This window comes from Malaya genurostris, chromosome 2, assembly GCF_030247185.1.
Source record: "Malaya genurostris strain Urasoe2022 chromosome 2, Malgen_1.1, whole genome shotgun sequence".
Lineage (NCBI taxonomy): Eukaryota > Metazoa > Arthropoda > Insecta > Diptera > Culicidae > Malaya > Malaya genurostris.
The window spans coordinates 20,869,567-20,888,362 of NC_080571.1; the positions used below are offsets into that span (position 1 = coordinate 20,869,567).

An 18,796-nucleotide genomic window follows, 5' to 3' on the forward strand; every position below is an offset into this window, starting at 1 on the left:
TCAGTAAAATGTGCCAAAAATATCAACTCATGTCTGTCCCATATGCAAAGTACCCGCATATCAGTCCCATTCAGTGCAAATTTCAATAATTTCATTTGTTGCAATATTGGAATAGCAAAAGTGTATTGCCGATATTTCATGTAATAATACCATAATTTAGCATTAGATAGCACAATAAATCAAAAAATTCGAAAATAAAATTTTAATCGTCTTTTTCTCGACATACCGATTTTCCATATGGGACTGATATGCAAGTATGGGCAGAATAGATGAAAGACAAATTAGATAGCTGAAATATCAATTACAGAATACACATAAATTAATAGTTTCCTCCTTTAGTTTCCATTTTTAATGCTTTACTCCATTTTAAATTCTATTCATTCGCACTTGCTCACTACCAACAGCGAAGACAATGAAGCTGCTAGACTACTTGGCACTTGAAACTGAGCAAGCAAAACTTCAAATGCACTGAAATTTTACCGCACTGATAGTGAGTACTTTTTGCATGTATTTCTACCAACAATCATTCTCTTTTCATACGTTATTAAAGGTCACGAATGTGTGTAACTTCTACCAGATGCCTAGGACCAGCAAACATTCCGAAAAACGCAACTAACTTGTATACATCCTTAATGAATTCGATTACTTTCATTTCTATATAGAGAACTATCATTCTTAAATAAAGAACTCCAATTCGCTCACTTTTCGAGGAGATATAACTCGTTGAACTGTTCGTGAACGGATTGCCCATCTCTAGTGTATTCCAATACTATTTTAGCCTAGTATAGTCTAAAAAAAGTATACCTACACGGAAAGACCGAAATCAGCATTTTGGCGAAAAAATTAGTTGATTTCCTGATTTTAGTTAGTTATTTTTTGAGACACATAAAAAAAATTTTACTTTTGCTAATTTAGATATTTTAATTCTCATTCCCTGAATAATAGTAAAATATTAGTTGAAATGGCTATTTTTTTAGTTGAATTCACCTATTTAACGAGCGGTCATTTCTTAGCTAAGGCACACTCCATTTACATTCAACTAATTTTTAAGTTGAATTAGAGAAATAAAACGTTGTTTTCAACCAACATAAATGGGTGAATTGGCTTCTGCAATTTGCAGCTATATGGCGCTCTGTCACCGAAAAAACGTTAACACCGTAATGACTACTAGCCACTAGATGGCACACTACTACCGAAAAATTTCACTCGGGGTTGTCTTTTATATATTGGCAGGTATAAATACGATTTTGTTTTGGGGAAAAAGACATAAACGAAACATAAACATCTTTTTGGAAACGTTTCTTCTAAATCGCTATTTTCTTCATACGACTTCGCGAAATCGATTCTCTCACTGAAAACTTTGAGCACTCGGAAAAACAAGTGGCCAAGAGTGTAACATTCGAAACTCACTTCACTGTTCCACGTAAAAACATTTTTACGCACAACCGCTTCAAATGATAAATATTGATATATCGTAACACATGCGAAAAACTTCAAAACAATTTGCAAGCAATTTCAACAAGACTGTTCTTTTTAGCTTTTTAATGGATTGTTTTGCTTTGACACTTCTCATAATTTTTTAGCTTATTTTGTTAATAAAACTAATTTTGTTAATAAAACCAATTTAATTTTTGTTTTTTGTGCTGTCCTTCAGTAATGATGGTGATAGATAAATAGAAATAAATTTTCTTATTTGAATAACAAAATTAGTTGTTAATGTGAATTTCGTGTTGGATTAAAATATTGCTGGTTTTTGTCCAGGATATTCGCCAACTAAACACATTCTCTAAAAATAAGGGTTTTTTTTAGCAAAGTAAATTCTCAATTTTACTTAATTTCATAGTTATTTTGGAAATTTTGTTGTTAAAATCAACTAATTTAAAAACAGTAATACGAATTAGGCGCAGAACTAATTTCGGTCGTTCCGTGTAAGGTTAAAAATAAACAAGAAACAATTCTCTTCCTGATTCCATCTAACAACATATACGATATTCATTCAAAATTGAGTTTTGGCGAAACAGAACAAAATCCTTCTAAAATTCTTGAAATGGACTCTTGTCGTTCTGGTTAAAAAAAACAACAATCTATGCCTCTAGTGACTGAGATGATCTAAATTTTTGTTTTTCATCGACATCAATGCGGGTTCTTGTGATCCTACTATGAAATCCATCTTTAATATAAATTAAACATTAAACATTCATTCTCACAGAAGGAAATCAAAAAGTCATTGCAAACGGCGTACAAGGTCAAAGTCGACAGCTTTTTAAATTCTGTGAATTCTACTGAATCAATATCAAGATTACAACACAAGTACTGTCTCAAGATTACATTACTGAGACATTATGATGAAACTAGGACAATTATTAGCCCACTCAAAAACATGATGGCTCCTAAGAATTTTTCATAATTTTATTAAAGATGTTACCTGATATTTCTTTTGCACTCATATTCTGCAAACTTATTCTGAAGTTTAACAGAAATCCAGTCGTACAGCGTACATTCGATGTGCTGTTGTTGATAACAACTAAGAAAGCTTGATGCTTTCTGATCCATTAAAAATTGCTGCGAAACCCTTACAAAAATTGTTGAACGAAACATGGGATTTTGGCTCCATCTCCAATGGATTGTGTACCATAAAACCTGTGTGGGACAATACGATATTTCAAAACTTTTATTGAACTTCTCACTCAAACACAATATGGAATATTGTCTCCAACTTTTCATTTCTTTAATCAGGAAAATCATGATGCTGAAAATCTTTACTAAGATTAGGACTAGTAATGTTTTTCCTGGATTTGCACTAAAATTCCCGACTTTTTCCCGGTCACTTGCCACCCTGTGGCATGGACCCACATTCCATTCCATTCAAATAAATTAAGGGTCAATGCACCGGCTATATCGTATATGAACAGAAAGGACTTGCCTAATCCAAACACAACCTCCGTAACGAAAACGTAGAATCGTATCTGTAATAGAATCACAGCGATTGCCAAACAATTTCCACCCCAATGAAACCCAAGGCCAACGATGCAACCGAATCCCACATGATGAGATGAGGTGGTGGCAACTGAACGCTACAAGCATCCGATGCAACAACCGAGCAGACACATTCATCACTAAAACTCGTTGATTTACTCCTTCAGCTAGTCGAGAAACGAAATCGAACGACACAAGAGATGGCCATTAGTAGTAGTAGTAGTAGTAGTAAGAAAACAGACAGGGAGGCAGCAGCAGCAGCACTTCAGCCTTTCGCCATCGACACTGTCCGCATCAGCGCATCATCAGCAACAGCATCGTAGTGCATCGAAAGGCGCTCCAGTAGCTCTATCACTACGACTAACTAACACACCAACAAACCCTGACTATCGGCATTGATGATAGGCAAACCAAACAAAAAAAAAATAAATAAAAAAAAGAAAGGAGGAAATACCGCACCCAAAGATCATCTCGTCTATCCGGCCGGGCATGACTTTCATTCAGCACGAACAACGGAGAGCGAAATTCGTTTGCTTTTCCGTCTTAATTTTATTCCGCTGGCAACATGGAGATGATCCTGCAGAGTGTCACCCAACCGGATTCTGTGTCACCCGGCGCGTGAGTGAATGTAAGTAAGCCTTTTGCTCTGTCACTAAAACGACAACAACAACAACAACAGCAGCATCGAAAATCCACACCACCGGCAAATGACTTGAATATCAAATAATCTACCGAATGCCCCTGCGGTGGTGATTGCGCGGGTTTCGGTGCGATGGGCGGCATTCACCCGAGGCAAGAGAGTGAATTAGTTTGCGATATGATACGATGAAAAAGCAGCTAAGATAGCCTGCTCCAAGGGGACCACCGACCCCAGGAGCCCCAAGAAGGGGTACTGGTTGGTGGTTGTATTTACAAAAGACTGCGCCGGGAAGAACGGTTTAGATAAAAATAAGGTGAACTAACAAATAAAATCCCATCTCGCGAATGAGGCAAAAGTGTCTGGTGTTTTTTTCTTTTTTTTTTTTGCTGATGGCAGCGTACAGAGCCCGGAGATGGTGTGAATCCGTGCGATAGGTAAAACAGAGGAAAACATGCCAAGAAAAGAAACAGTTAGTTTACTAGGGCGGACTACGCAACAGCCAGCGGTGAGCCAGCCGGAGTCGAATGGCGGGCGGATCGATACGGAGGAAGTTTGCGGTAGTGCGACGAAAATGTAGTGAACAAAAAATAAAACACATCCGTTGCCGGTGTCGGAATTGTTCCCAAAATATTAACAGATCGGCTGAAAAGTTCGTATCGTTTCTATGAGAGGACGCCACTAGAATTAAATCCATATCACCAAGATACGTGTATAAATTTGACAGCTGTCTGATTATTAGTTTGTGAGATATTGCATTTTGAGTGAAGCTACTTTTGTTATTGTGAGAAAAATGGAAAAAAAAGGAATTTCGAGTATTGATGAAACACTACTTTTTGATGAAAAAAAGTGCCGCCGATACCAAAAATGGCTTGATGAGTGTTATCCAGACTCTGCACCGGGCGAAGCAACAATTCGTAAGTGGTTTGCAAAATTTCGTACTGGTCATATGAGCACCGAAGACGATGAACGCAGTGGACGTCCAAAAGAGGCTGTTACCAATGAAAACGTGAAAAAAATCCACAAAATGATTTTCAATGACCGTAAAGTGAAGTTGAACGAGATAGCTGACACCCTAAAGATATCAAAGGAACGTGTTGGACATATTATTCACGAATATTTGGATATGAGAAAGCTTTGTGCAAAATGGGTGCCGCGTGAGCTCACAATCGATCAAAAACAACAACGAAATGATGATTCTGAGCAGTGTTTGAAGCTGTTATAGCGAAATAAACCCGATTTTTTCGTCGATATATAACAATGGACGAAACATGGCTCCATCACTTCACTCCGGAGTCCAATCGACAGTCAGCTGAGTGGACTGCACGCGATGAACCGAACCCAAAGCGTGGAAAGACTCAACAATCGGCCGGTAAGGTTATGGCGTCTGTATTTTGGGATTCGCATGGTATAATTTTCATCGACTACCTTGAAAAGGGAAAAACCATCAACAGTGACTATTATATAGCGTTATTAGAGCGTTTGAAGGACGAAATTTCAAAAAAACGGCCTCATTTGAAGAAGAAAAAAGTTTTGTTTCATCAAGACAATGCACCGTGTCACAAGTCGATGAAAACCATGCTGAAATTGAACGAATTGGGCTTCGAATTGATCCCTCATCCACCGTATTCTCCAGATTTGGCCCCCAGTGACTTTTTCCTGTTCTCAGACCTCAAGAGAATGCTGCTGGTAAAAAATTTAGAAGCAATGAAGAGGGAATCGCTGAAACTGAGGCCTATTTTGAGGCAAAGGACAAATCGTACTACAAAAATGGTATCGAAAAGTTGGAAGATCGCTATAATTGCTGTATCGCCTCTGATGGCAATTATGTTGAATAATAAAAACGAATTTTGGCAAAAAAATGTGTGTTTCTATTAAACGATACGAACTTTTCAGCCGAACTGTTAAGACGTATCATAGTAGAAATAGAATTTCAGGGTTGTTACAAAAAATTTCAAAATCAAAACGCGCGAAATCGAAAACTAAAACGCGCGATATTCGAGCGAAGCGTTTACACCACCATTTTTATGCAGGTGATACTTTCCGCAGAACTTGAAAATCCACTTAAATATAGTTTAAAAAATTTGCATAAGTTTTTGTCAATAAATAAGTCCGCATACAACACGTCATTTTGAGAAACCCCATGAAAACGATTTTATATTTATTCTCCATCTTTTTAGATGCATGGAAAATGTTAAAGTAAACATAAAATTGCTTGCAATTTTGATTTTGAAAGAAGTTAAACAGATTTCAGCGTAAACAATTTTTTTGCTTCAACATCTTCTTACTCGTTAAGCGTTTCCCTCGTTTTTGTATTCTGAGACAGCGCGTTTTCCTGATGTCGAATTTTACTCTGAATGTCTTTTTTTCCTCTTCATCTTTTATTCTTTTATTTGGAGCAGAGAAAAGCCCACTGGAGTTAGTTTCTGTCGAACTTGCTATCCAGCAGGCATAAAACCTCCTCATCTTTTGCATCAAGAGATTACAGTCATCCAAATGATACAATTCCTTTAATTTAGTTCTTCTATAGGGTTTTATACTAAAACGTCGTTCGAAGCGGTGGCCTCTCTTGCATACGAACCTGTGATCCACTCGCTTGTCCGGTTTACTTAAACATAGTTTGTTTGCCTTTTTCAGGTCCGATCAAGCGGTAGCGAGGTCGGACAGCACTTAAACCTGTGATCTAACCGTTTGCCCGGAATATTGGATCGTGTGTTATTTTGTAACATAAAATAATGTCTTCATGAAGTTGATAAATACAACCATTCTTGAACATGTAAGGTAGGGAATCACAGAAAGAAAGACGTTCATGGAACAAAATGAATATAATTCTTGTAATTAATTATTGTCTTCTAATAATAATGTAACACCCGTCATGTAATCAGAAATGTTGTCTATCACTGCAAACTTTTCGACAATTTTAAATAACTAGTCATCCTTTTGCACCTGTTTTCCAATCTTTAGGTGATCCCTGAAGTATTTTCCTTCCACTAGCTTTTGTTCTCTTCGTAAATTGTCCAATATTTCATAAAATCCGACTTTCTCCGAACGAATAATCCGCCACCTATTGTGTCAACCTTCCAAAGGATTAGTGGTTCGAGGCTCTTTAGAACATTTTAGTGCACATTCCACAAACTTATTTCAAACAATGGTTTACTTCACTTTCCATTGCTCTGAGCTTTTTTATGATTACCGAGAACATACCTTTTCATCACATTCTATGATTTAAAAAGCTTTCGGCACTTTCTCTTGTGGCACAAAAGCCAATGCTTCTGCTTTCTTGAATGACAAAGAAACATCTTTGTTCTCTATGTACAGTGAGCGAAATCCAGTGCACTTGCACTCTTTTGAAAAAAATTGTTTGAGATGAAAAAACAATATTTTTGCTGCGAATCCTGAAATATTTTTGATTGTTGCCTTTTCAAAATCTGTGTTGTGAAGTGCAATTACGTAAAGTGATAGTAATTACCAACAATAATTTAAAATTTGGGAATAAACACTTTGCATCATTTTGCTACTATATTCCATTATCGACTTTTAGAGCCGCATACTTTACCTCGACTTAACCCTGGCAATTAATTTTATTTAACAGTTAATTTTCAGTGGATATATGTCATTCAACGCACCCAGAATTCACCCTTACATTATATTCGACGTTTTGTTATTTCGACTTTTTGTCGTATTCGACCATTTGACGCATTCGGCCTTTTGTTCTTTCGACCTTTTGGTGTTTCGACCTTTTGTTCATCGACGTTTTGTCATTCGACATTTTGGTATATATTCCTTCTATAGTAACTAAATCTAATGAGACAATAACGTGAGGAACGATTTCTTGATAAGGAGTGTATCGAAAATAAGCTATCCACGAAATTTTCTTTCAAATTATGATAAAAAAAAACTATATTTTATTCAAACTAAAAATTGATCCTTTATTGTACGAGGTTCAACTTGAGCATAATGAAAACCGGATGAAATTTAAGTTATTCCTTCACGAATTTTCGAACTTTTTATCAAACGCTCTTCATCAAGTTCCGGAGAAGTGTTGCATCGAGTTTTTTGGACGATTGAGCCCAATTTTTTTTGAACTCCTGCATGTTCCCAGCTGCCTTACCAGTCTTCTTGAAGACCCTCTTCACGATTGCCCAGTAATGTTCGATGGGTCGAAGCTGAGGGCAAGTTGGTGGATTGATATTTTTCTCAACGAAATTTATACCCTTTTCCGCAAGCCAATTGAGAGTGGTTTTGGCATAGTGAGCCGACGCTAAATCCGGCCAAAACAGTGGAGGTGTACTATGCTCCTTATATAAAGGTAGTAATTTCTTCTGGAGACACTCAGATCGATAGATTTCTGCATTTATAGTTCCGGTAGTGTAAAAAATGGTTGACTTCAAACCACAGGAACATATTGCTTGCCATACCAGTACCATTCGACCGAATTTCTCCCCTTGAATCAACATGTCCGCATCGCTCATATTCTCCACAACGACGACGGTAAAGTACTGTGGACCTGGAAGGGTTTTTGAGTCTTCCTTTACATAAGTCTCATCGTCCATCAAAACGCATGGCTCCGGACACTGCAAAAGTCGCGAATATAATTTCCGGGCCCTTGTTGCTGCTCGCTTCTTCTGTTCTACACTTTGTTTCGAGATTTTCTGCTTCTTGTAGGTCTTCAGTTGATTTCGCCTCTTGATACGCTGGATCATTCCGACACTCGTTCCTACTTTTTTTTGGCCAAACCAAATCACGTATTGACATTGATTTGTTCTTTATGATTAGAGATACCACTTTCTGGTCCAGTTTCGGGTTGGAAGAACCGGTTTTTCTACCTCTTCCTGGTAGCTCATCCAAAGAATAGTGTTCCCCAAACTTATTAATGATGGTGGTTTTAACACTCGTCATGCCAGAGTTCCAAACCGCTTCGCCAATTTTCGCATAGTAATACCTTTCTCACTTAGCCATGTGTCCAGAACCTTATTTTTCACTTCCTTTTCAATACGCGATATTTTGAAAACGCAGAATTTCAACCGCACAAACAAGGGAATCCGAAGAAAAAAATTGGATCGAAGATTACGACGTCGAATGTTTACTTGACCCAATTGCAATAGCTCGAAGCAATCGATTCGCGACTGAAGTAGGTTTTCCACAAAACTAGCCTTACAAACATCGCGACAGACAAAAATAATCAGTTTGCAGCGGTTATGATAACTCGGTAAATTTAAAGGCTGTCTCCACGGAAGACGTCGGAGAGCGAATCGGACAAAATGGCTCCAATGCGTTGGATATCGTTTTGGTAATAAGGTGACCAGATAGCAGCACTACATTCGAGAGTTGAATGAACAAAAGCGCAACACTTCAACGCTGAAAGCCGTTCTTGAAACGTCGAAACCATTCCCTAAATGATTTACCAGTCGGAACATTATCACCATAAACATGTAGGGAATGGTTTCGACGTTTCAAGAATGGAGCTTTCAGCGTCGAAGACAGGCCTCGCTCTGGACAACAACAAACAAATCGAAGACAAATAGTTGGAGGCATTACTCGATGAAGATTTGAGTCAAACACAAGAGGAACTTACAGAACCATTGGAAGTTACTCAACAAGCAGTTTATGTACGTTTAAAATGCATGGGAATGATTTCTGGTTGCCATCATTTTCAGGTCATTTTTTCCGAGATGGAATTCGAAAATTATCTGAGAGATGGTAAAAGGTGGTAACTAGCGATGGACGATAATTATGTTAATCTTTAAAATTTTTTTTTCAAATAAATGCCTTTTTGACGACAAAAAACGGACCGAATTAATTAGTACTCACAATGGATATAACTTTTTTGAAGACTCTGATATGGGTTAAATAACATTTTGAATATTTTAACACACTTCAACCTAAAATCCGGAACCCGAAGTTGGATCTGGATCATATTTGGTAGCAACTTATGAGGCCACAAGGCTTTTCGTTTAAGTCTAAGAAAATCGGTTAAACTATCCCGGAGATATCGAAAGGAAGTTCCGTTTTCTTTAGTTTTTGGCAACCCTTTCTGGTACTTCCGGAAACGGAAACTGGAGCCCGGCATATACAAAGCCAATTCGTTTGGCTTTCAACTAACAAGATCTAAATATTGGAACAGTTTTAGCACAGTTTGAAATTTCAAACACTTTACCCCTTATAACTCCGGAATCGGAAGTCGGATCCGGATAGAATATCGTAGCAGGCTATGTGACCATAAGATCTTACATTGTAAAGCATTCAACCGATCCATTAAATAACTACTAGCTCCCGCATACCTTTGTTTATCCTTCTTCCTTAATTTCTTGAAATTTTCATACTTTCACACCCACTTCACCAGCGATTATTTGAACACGTTCCAGCCACTCTCTGGTATAAGTACAGTTCACAAATCTTTAATCGATTGTTCTTCATTATGGTATTTATCATCCACTACACTAAATCTCTATGAAAAATGCTTCGTGGTTTCAAAATTTGTTAATATTTGGATATATAAACAAACGCAACGGTTACTACGAACAATCCTGTAGTGTGTTAGTATTGGTAATATCACCCCAGGTTTTTCGAAACTGCGTCCAAAGATGTTTCAAAATGTATATAATAAGGTGCCAATATTTTTGGGTCATCTCAAATTTCGTTAAGCGGTCGTGTTTAAAAGTTTAAGCACATAAGTCCCTATAGAGGGGAGTAAATGAAATTTCCGATATCAAAGCACTTTTTTGATGTCAAAAGTTTTAGAATTGCATGAAACGTCGAGATTTGGTGTCATAGTCATTTCATTTTTTGTCATTTACCCTGTCAATCCAGAACCGGAGATCTGATCTGAACAAAAATCAATAGCAGGCTATGGTACTGTAGACCAATTTCACGCCAAGTAGGCATAAAATTCCAAGGTTTATCATTAAAAAGGCTCAGACTTTTACCAATGTTTCAAATGGTTATAATCGAAATATGAATAATATTATGAAAATGTATTGTACTAGTGATTTATTTTCTCAAGATTAGTCAAGATTTGAGATAATTTTAAATTTTTTTTATCAGAATCAGAACTAATTGGCTCAAGCAGCACGTTACCCAAGTTATTTGGAGAATCCTTGTCATAATGATGTCATCCATCTGATTTCTCTAGCACGGCGGATCGATCGTTGCATTTCATTCAGTAGTAGGAGGTGTCACGTCATGCATGAAAAAGTATCACTCCGTTCCGCACAGTATGAACAGTCGGTGGCTGCCTGCGAACGAAACAGGTAGCTTGTGTAATGAGTGGATGAAGAAACTGAGTTACACTGAATGCGGTGTGTGGATGCCATTTTCCGCCTGCTGCACACCGTATTCACTTGAGTATATTGCATACCAATTAGCTATTGATTTTAATTCTCCAGTAACTAACAGATCAATTTAGAACTATCGACGATAGGTTTTTCGGATCTAATTTGAAGCGCTTGTGTCTCGGGATTTGCTGATGGATTTGCCACATTTAACTTGATTCATTTAAGTATTCATTTATTTCGAATTTCAAATTTCAAATCGAAAAATTTTCAAGCTTTTTTTCTGTAATATTGCTTCTTAGAACTGAAGTAAATTATATCAATCATGTTGTATCCAACCGAGTTGTCGACCCAGAAAATCTGATCTAGTAGTTAATCGACAATACCATTTCAAATATTTTATATAAAAATTGTCAAAGCAATTGCTTTTTCGTAAAAATGTGAGACCTACAGAGTAGCTTTAAAGTCACTAAAGTCACACAACTGAAACAATCGCAATTAATCACTTGCAGATAGAAAGAATTCAACGGAAATGGACAAACGGAGAAAACTGAATAAAGATAACTTCAAAATAGTCCTGCTCGTAGGACCCCTTTCGCGAACAAAAAATAAAAAACATTTTCATTTACAAAAACCCTTTACATTTAAGCCCCTCGCACCGAGACACTTCTTTTTCGCGATGCGAGCGGCTGAGCTCCCCACATCAAAACCAGCAATCACAAAAAAAAAGATGGAAACAAAAATATGCTCCACGGTGGGTGCTGCCAGCATCGAGGGGCAGTTTGCCAGTGTTTCTCCACTTTCTGCTCCGCTCTATTATGATTGTGATTACTTTGCTTTGATGAATCAGGGATCAACAGAGAATATGATAATACAAGAGGGATTTCCAACGGTGTGGTTCGTGTTGCGACATCAGATTTTGTACCACCACTCGGAGAACTGCGGGTGAAACCGCACCTCGCGGAATGCTAATCATTTGATAATGATGATAAAGGTTCGCCACGGGGAAGTATACCAAACAGCGCTGTTTTTTTGATTAGTGAGGAGCATGATGAGGATGGAAAATAAATGTCCCTACCTTCCAGGAGCCGCTGTATTAGATTATCCACGTCCAGATCGTAGTCTGACATTGTAAATCCGCAGTTTTTATTTTTTGCTTTGCTGGACGATCCGGGTTAGTTGACGATAAACTGCTGGTTCAAAGTACGAAGCGCGGTTCGAGAAGGTCTGTACCTTGGAAACACCGCCGCGTGTTAATTGCTGACGTCAACCGACGAAGGGTTTCATGTATCACTCAAAGCTTCCAACAGAACTTCTAGTACTAAAATCGACTGATTTTACTCCGTGTCACACTGCAACGACTCGAGATCTGCTGCCAGTCACTATTTTCACACTTCTCCGCACGCCGCCAACTCAATGCGAAAATTTCTTCAGTCGCCTGTTGCTAGAGAAAAAGGAAGATTGAAATTTAAAGAACTGAGAAAAAAAAAACAACCGGACCGAACCGCGGATGTTTATTAATAACTGTATTCTCGTACTCTTTTACACTGATAGAAATCTCGTATCGCTTCTTCTCAACAGCACCGCACTAGCTTGTGCTGTTTATTCTTCAACTTTTCACTTGAAAATTTTGCCTTTTATCGAATCACATCGACTCTACACTACTGGAAAAATAAAACGCTGCAGAAAAAAAAAAGAAACTGCTGGCTACAGCGAAAATCAACCGACGACGATGATTTGGAAGTCAGCACCAGCTGGCAATGAATTTTATTCCATTTTAATTTTGACCATCGCCTTTCCTCACATTCACTTCCTAGCAGACATGCGAAATCTGCCGCAAAGAAACTAGCCTACTTTTATTTTGCGCAAAGTGCACGATTGACTACGAGTACAGAGAGATCGGAGCGCCACGGCCCTTGCCGAATTTTTCTTCTGTCACTTTCCTACTAATCCCCAGACCATTTGAATTGGTCGGAACAATTTTCCAAATCACTATCACACCCTTTTTCCTCGGATTGACCTCTTACGGAATTGCCGGAGTACGTCGAAAAAAATATCGAGCTCGTAAAAACGAAATCATACACCGCACACTCTCGGGTGCAATACGAGAAAAAAATATAACCAGCAAGTTCTGAAACCAACGAAAACGCGGCGAAGGGTTTCCACCTGTTAGCCAACCTTCTCACCCCAAACGTTTGTTCCACAACGATCCTATCACGACGCTCTAATTCAACACGAACTTATCCCAGAAAATGCTCGAAATCGAATGATAGGAACGAAACGAAACAACAGAATACGACTCGACCGTCACTGACTGACACCGACGCGGAAAATCTGAACGTTTTCTAGTTTCTCCATTCCAGTGCAGTTGCGCAAAGTGATCGTTTTATGGTCGCGAATGACGTACACGACCAAAACTAATTACCCCATCAAGGGTATAATATGTTGCACAGTTCACACTAACCCACATTACCGAAACATTATTTTTCAGTGCTCGATCGGTTCAGTGCTAAAATTTTCGCCTGAGTTGGCTGCTCGATCAACCCGATTGACAGTGACATTATAAATGCCATTGAATATTCGCTCATTTTATGTAGGCTTTTTTGGTAATTTCCAGCGAATTTCAACAGTTTATGATGGCATTCCAAGAAGAATTGGTTATTCACTATGTTATCTTTATCCGAAAAAAATAAAGATTTAACTTTATTTTTCATTTTTATTTAAAAATATACTGAACATTAGCACAAAAACGTGAAAAATAAGGAAAGAATAAGAAGAAAGCGAATTGACAATTCAGTTCGCATCTTCTCACTCAATTCCGACAGATTTCCGAATCAACCGGTTGTAGGCGAAATCACAGGAAACAGATATACAGGCTCACATATGAACTGTGTGTAAAATTTGCTCAATCAGCGTGGCAAACACTCGCAGATGTCACCACAATCGACATAAGGTGCCACCACGATTCCGGTGCTACTTTCACATGAGCCACAATTTTTTGGTGCAACATTCACTTCACGCTAGATTTTTATTCTGCTGTTGGTTAAAATGACAAGTTTATTTTTGTTTTATTCCCATCTAATTCCCGTGTGATTTATGCGAAATGGAAATAAAGATATCTTTAACACTTAGGGAAATCGTGTGATAAGTGTTAAAATTGTTTTAGATGGAATATTTCTATAACAGACAGGAGGATTCTGTTATCGTTTCGGAACGTAGTGGAACGTTTTGAAAGATTGCGGCGAATAGTCGAGTCGGTGGCACTAGTGTTTCCAACGTATAGAAAATTTGAAATTTACACAGGATTTTTAAAAATTTTGTTCGAGCCTGTATATCTGTCATCTGTGCTTTAACTGACTCAAAAACATGAATTATAGCTACTGGTAGTGAAAGATGATGTGGAATATATATTCTACAGCAGAGTAAAACCGACGACACGACCTGCCACTCGTCTATCGAAACTGTATCGCAAATTTAACTACCCCTCAATAACTGGTAATGTCAAAACGAAAATGCCTGAAAAACTATTGAAACTGGCAACACAAGTTGATAGATTATTGATTTTAAATAACAGTTACCATAACCTTGGTTACTGCATATTGGAGACTTGGGAAATGTAAACAAAACAAACTGTCTCGAGTGGAATTATTATTTAGTTTAATCGGATAGAGGTCTTCTCTGGTGCTCGAACATATTAAAAATGACTTCCAGACAATTCAATATTCATGGATGTTTGTTAAATAGTTCAACGTAACCATACTTAGATCTATAATGACTCTCTGTTATGTAAATGAGTTTATAAATGGTGTTAAGTTTTGCAGTCATTCAATCCGTCATTGCCAAATTTTTTAATCAGTCCTATCATGAGAATTCGGTATAAAAAGCATATTTGTTATTTTCTAATGACTTTCTAAAGTAAAACCATTTCAATTCCCCCTTTGTTCCAAATCGTTCAACCCTCGTTGCTAATCAGCATACATGTTGTGAAACAATGCGCTGTCATATTTTGGAAACTCCTCTACTTCTACTCTCAGTGATTTGAGGTCTTCACAAAGTGCGTGTATACTTTAATGAATATGAAAGGCACTTGAACAGCACGGGAATCAAATTTCTCAGTATATTAGATCTGATCGAAATTATAGGTTTTGAAGTGCACATCGCAAGCTGGAGAGTGCAAACAGGTCTCCTTCAAATAATTTGATTATTTGTGTCTCAAACAGAAAACAGACTGTAACTAAGGTCTACCGTAAGGCTGCTGGAACTTGTTGAAGTAGTCGAATGTAAACAGTGTCGGATACAATTTAACAAAGAAGTCTCATTTTCATTTCGTGAAGACTGGTACTAACTTCCGGGTTGGTTGACAGTATGTTAAGCAAAAGTGACGTGTTTCGGAAACTCGATTGGTTATTTCTAAAAAGAAAGACCATAATCGTGGATAAGTTAGATGACTACACTGAAGATAGAGCTAATGGGTAGCTGTGGATTATATAGGATGACGCATTTCTGTCGCAACACTACTTCTAGTACCAGATTTGGTTATTGTACTATTGTGGTCGGCGCAAATCTAAAAAGAACGTTGAAACAAAATTTAAATTTATATAAAAGTTTCACAACTTTCTCAAATGATTTGTTTATTTATTATAGCGCTCCTTGGTAACTAGTTCATAGCAACTTAAACAGTGTTACTAAAGAAGTTTATTTTCATGATTATCGAGGGGTCGCTATATATACAAGGTGAGATGAAAAAACTGCAACAAAGTAAAACGCCATAATTTTTTCATTTTTTTTTTAAATTTTATTGAATGAAAGCAAAAAATGTCGGAAATAACATCAAATTTGAGAATCGGTTTAGATTTGTTCGAATTGGCCACCTTTGGCACGAACTATGGCCTTCAAACGGCCAATGAAACCATCACACGCTGCCCGAAAGTGGCTCTGCGGTATTTTGTCCCATTCTCGGCGAAGCGCTTGCTTGAGATGATCGACACTTTGGTATTTTTTAGTGCCAACCTTGCTTTCCAAAATACCCCAGGCACAATAGTCCAACGGATTGGCATCCGGAGATTTTGGTGGCCATTGTGCGGTGGAAATGAAGCGAGGAACCTCATTTCTTAACCATTCTTGGGTGGCGCGTGCTGAGTGCGATGGTGCTGAGTCCTGTTGGAATGTCCAAGGTCTGCGGCCGAAATGTTTGCGTGCCCAGGGCTTCAGAACTCCCTCCAAAATATTTTCGCGATAGATTTGCGCATTTATTTTGACCTCACGGTCGATGAATACGAGCGGCGAGCGACCATCGGCTGTTATGGCGGCCCACACCATCACCATGGCCGGCTTTTGAGTTCTGGTGGCCAACCGAAGTTGCAAATTTTCAGCTGACCTCTCTGGCAAGTAAACACGATCATTTTGTTTGTTTACAAACTGCTGGATAACGAATGGTTTCTCACCGGAGAAAACCAAATTCGGCAGTTCACCACTTTCGGCCAAGCGAAGCAACTCTTTAGCTTTTTCGAGTCTAACTTTTTTTTGCGCATCAGTAAGATCTTGCACTTTTTGGAACTTCAATGGCTTTAGTCCAAGCTCATTTTTCAATATTTGCCGAATGGCATATTGCGATATGTTCAGCTCACGAGCCATTTTTCGGCCACTGCGACGCGGATTTCGTTCAATTCGCTTCTTCACTTTTCGAACCATTTCTGCCGATGTTGCTGTTTTTTTTCGTCCACTTCCTTGACGTCGGGCTACGCTACCAGTATCACGGTAACGAGCGATGGTACGAGACACAAAAGATTTATTCACTTTTAAATGCTGGAGGGCTCTAACGATAGCCACTTGTGGTTTTCCAGCCAAATGCAAAGCAATCACACTATCACACTTGAATTCCATCACAAATAACTTTTTTTCTGAAAAATTCCCACCAAAATGCTTTTGTGCGCTTGTAAATAATATAATGAGCTGTCACTAGAATAAATCTGACAGCTGTGGGACGAGCGGTTTAGAAATGACAGCAGTCTGAAGTTGGTTGCAGTTTTTTCATCTCACCTTGTATATATGGTAACTGGCGGTAAATCACTCACGAACACTTTTTGTTCAGATTTTTCTTCGGAGTGCCTGGTCGTGTCGTCGGTAAAACCTTCTAAATTTAATTTTTTATACTTCAATACTTTATTGATTTAAATTATTTCTACATTTAAATTCAAGTGTTCTTTGATGATGAATGGTTCACCAACGATAGTGTGCTTGAATCACTTATACTACCGAGAAATTGTTTGAACGAACTGCCTATATTTGAGAGAAAAGAGAATACTGTATACTCTTTTTCAGAAAGGTTCAATACTATCAAACGAAATAGGGCACGCTCGTCGGGTTTTAATTTACATTTATGCGCTAAACTTTTGAAGAACAAATTAAGCGTACTTCATATCCTAGTAACACAGAATAACAGACAGGACACCTTTAGTTGGGACAGTACTCACATATGGCATGATGGGGCCAAGTTACCCTATCAAAAACATCCTGTCTGTCATCTAGACTGTGTATATTTTTTTCATTTACCAACAGAGTTGCCATTCATACAGAATACTGTATACTCTTTGCCATTCATACAGAATACTGTATACTCTTTTTCAGAAAGGTTCAATACTATCAAACGAAATAGGGCACGCTCGTCGGGTTTTAATTTACTTTTATGCGCTAAACTTTTGAAGAACAAATTAAGCGTACTTCATATCCTAGTAACACAGAATAACAGACAGGACACCTTTAGTTGGGACAGTACTCACATATGGCATGATGGGGCCAAGTACCCTATCAAAAACATCCTGTCTGTCATCTAGACTGTGTATATTTTTTTCATTTACCAACAGAGTTGCCATTCATACAGAATTACCTGTAATGTATTGATTTGTATACGTCCATGCGAATTTCATGCAGGATACAGATTAAATACATATTACCAAAACTATCTCATTCTTCAACGCAATACAAAATCGAACCCGTTTTGTTACAATATTTACTTACTTCTGGTCTGCTGCCACATAAGGGGCGGGTAGGGTCTAACCGACGACACGACCAGACACTACGAAGAAAATTTGCAACTAAAAGTGTCTATGAGCGATTTACCGCCAGTTACCACAAATATAGCGATCCCTTGATAATGATAAAAATATTCTTCTTCAGCAACACTGTTTAAGTTGCTACGAACAAGTTACTAAGGAGCCTCAAGAAAATCGACAAACATTTTGAGGAAGTAGCAATTGAAATAATTCAATTTTTGAGGCCTCAGCGCCACTTTCTAGTAACAACTTAAGAAAGTGAAGCATCGAAATTCTACAACCATCATCAGTGCAAGATATAATCAAGGTGAGCGATTAAATTTTATTTGTGTGCTATGAATATAGTAATGTTTTGTTTTTGCTTCTAGAGTTTGACATATACAGTCAGCAAGAGTCACACCAGAATCCAGAAACTGCCCAGATCCAGAAACTAGCGTCTGTCTTCCGACAACGAAAACCATCTGCGTCACGTGGATTCTCTGCGCAAAGTAGCTGATCTTGAATGCATTTTGTTCAAAATTGTGACGTATTTTAAGGGCCGTTATCTTGCTGCAACCAAACACAAATCGATAGCGCCTCGCTGATGTATCCGGTGAGGGTAAAGTGCCTATAACCAGATTAGAAAGCTAACGAAACTGAATTTCGGATTAATTTTTTTGAAATGTTTCCAACATTACGGATGAGATATCGTCATTTTGGGTCTAGGCACTCTAGGTGAGATCATCATTTGACGTTCATATACGAATCTTTTACCATTGTTCAATGGACACATTTTTATGTTGATTTACCCGTTGGACTTGTTTACAAACGTTAACTGGTGACTTATATCATTGTACATTCAATAAAACATTAAAAATTGA

The 18,796-nt window shown here is 37.9% G+C and overlaps 1 protein-coding gene and 1 long non-coding RNA gene across 10 annotated transcripts in view; one reads left to right on the forward strand and one right to left on the reverse strand.

Moving 5' to 3' along the window:
- LOC131428539 (serine/threonine-protein phosphatase PP1-beta catalytic subunit) overlaps positions 1-13,201 on the reverse strand; it is a 173,371-nt gene extending 160,170 nt beyond the window's left edge. For 2 of the 9 annotated variants that reach the window (XM_058592553.1, XM_058592552.1), the window contains exons 1-3: positions 13,071-13,201; positions 11,963-12,328; positions 10,691-10,848 (exon numbers count right to left, since the gene is read on the reverse strand). Coding sequence is in view for 7 of the 9 variants with exons in the window: in XM_058592547.1 (XP_058448530.1) it covers positions 11,963-12,014 (52 nt within the window). In the remaining 2 variants the exon portion in view is untranslated. The other 7 variants (XM_058592551.1, XM_058592545.1, XM_058592547.1 and 4 more) reach the window with 6 other exon arrangements.
- A 4,871-nt stretch (positions 13,202-18,072) lies between these two features.
- On the forward strand, positions 18,073-18,796 carry LOC131430635 (uncharacterized). Its single transcript, XR_009229547.1, has 2 exons — positions 18,073-18,243; positions 18,305-18,796. It is a non-coding gene; the product is annotated as an uncharacterized LOC131430635 (long non-coding RNA).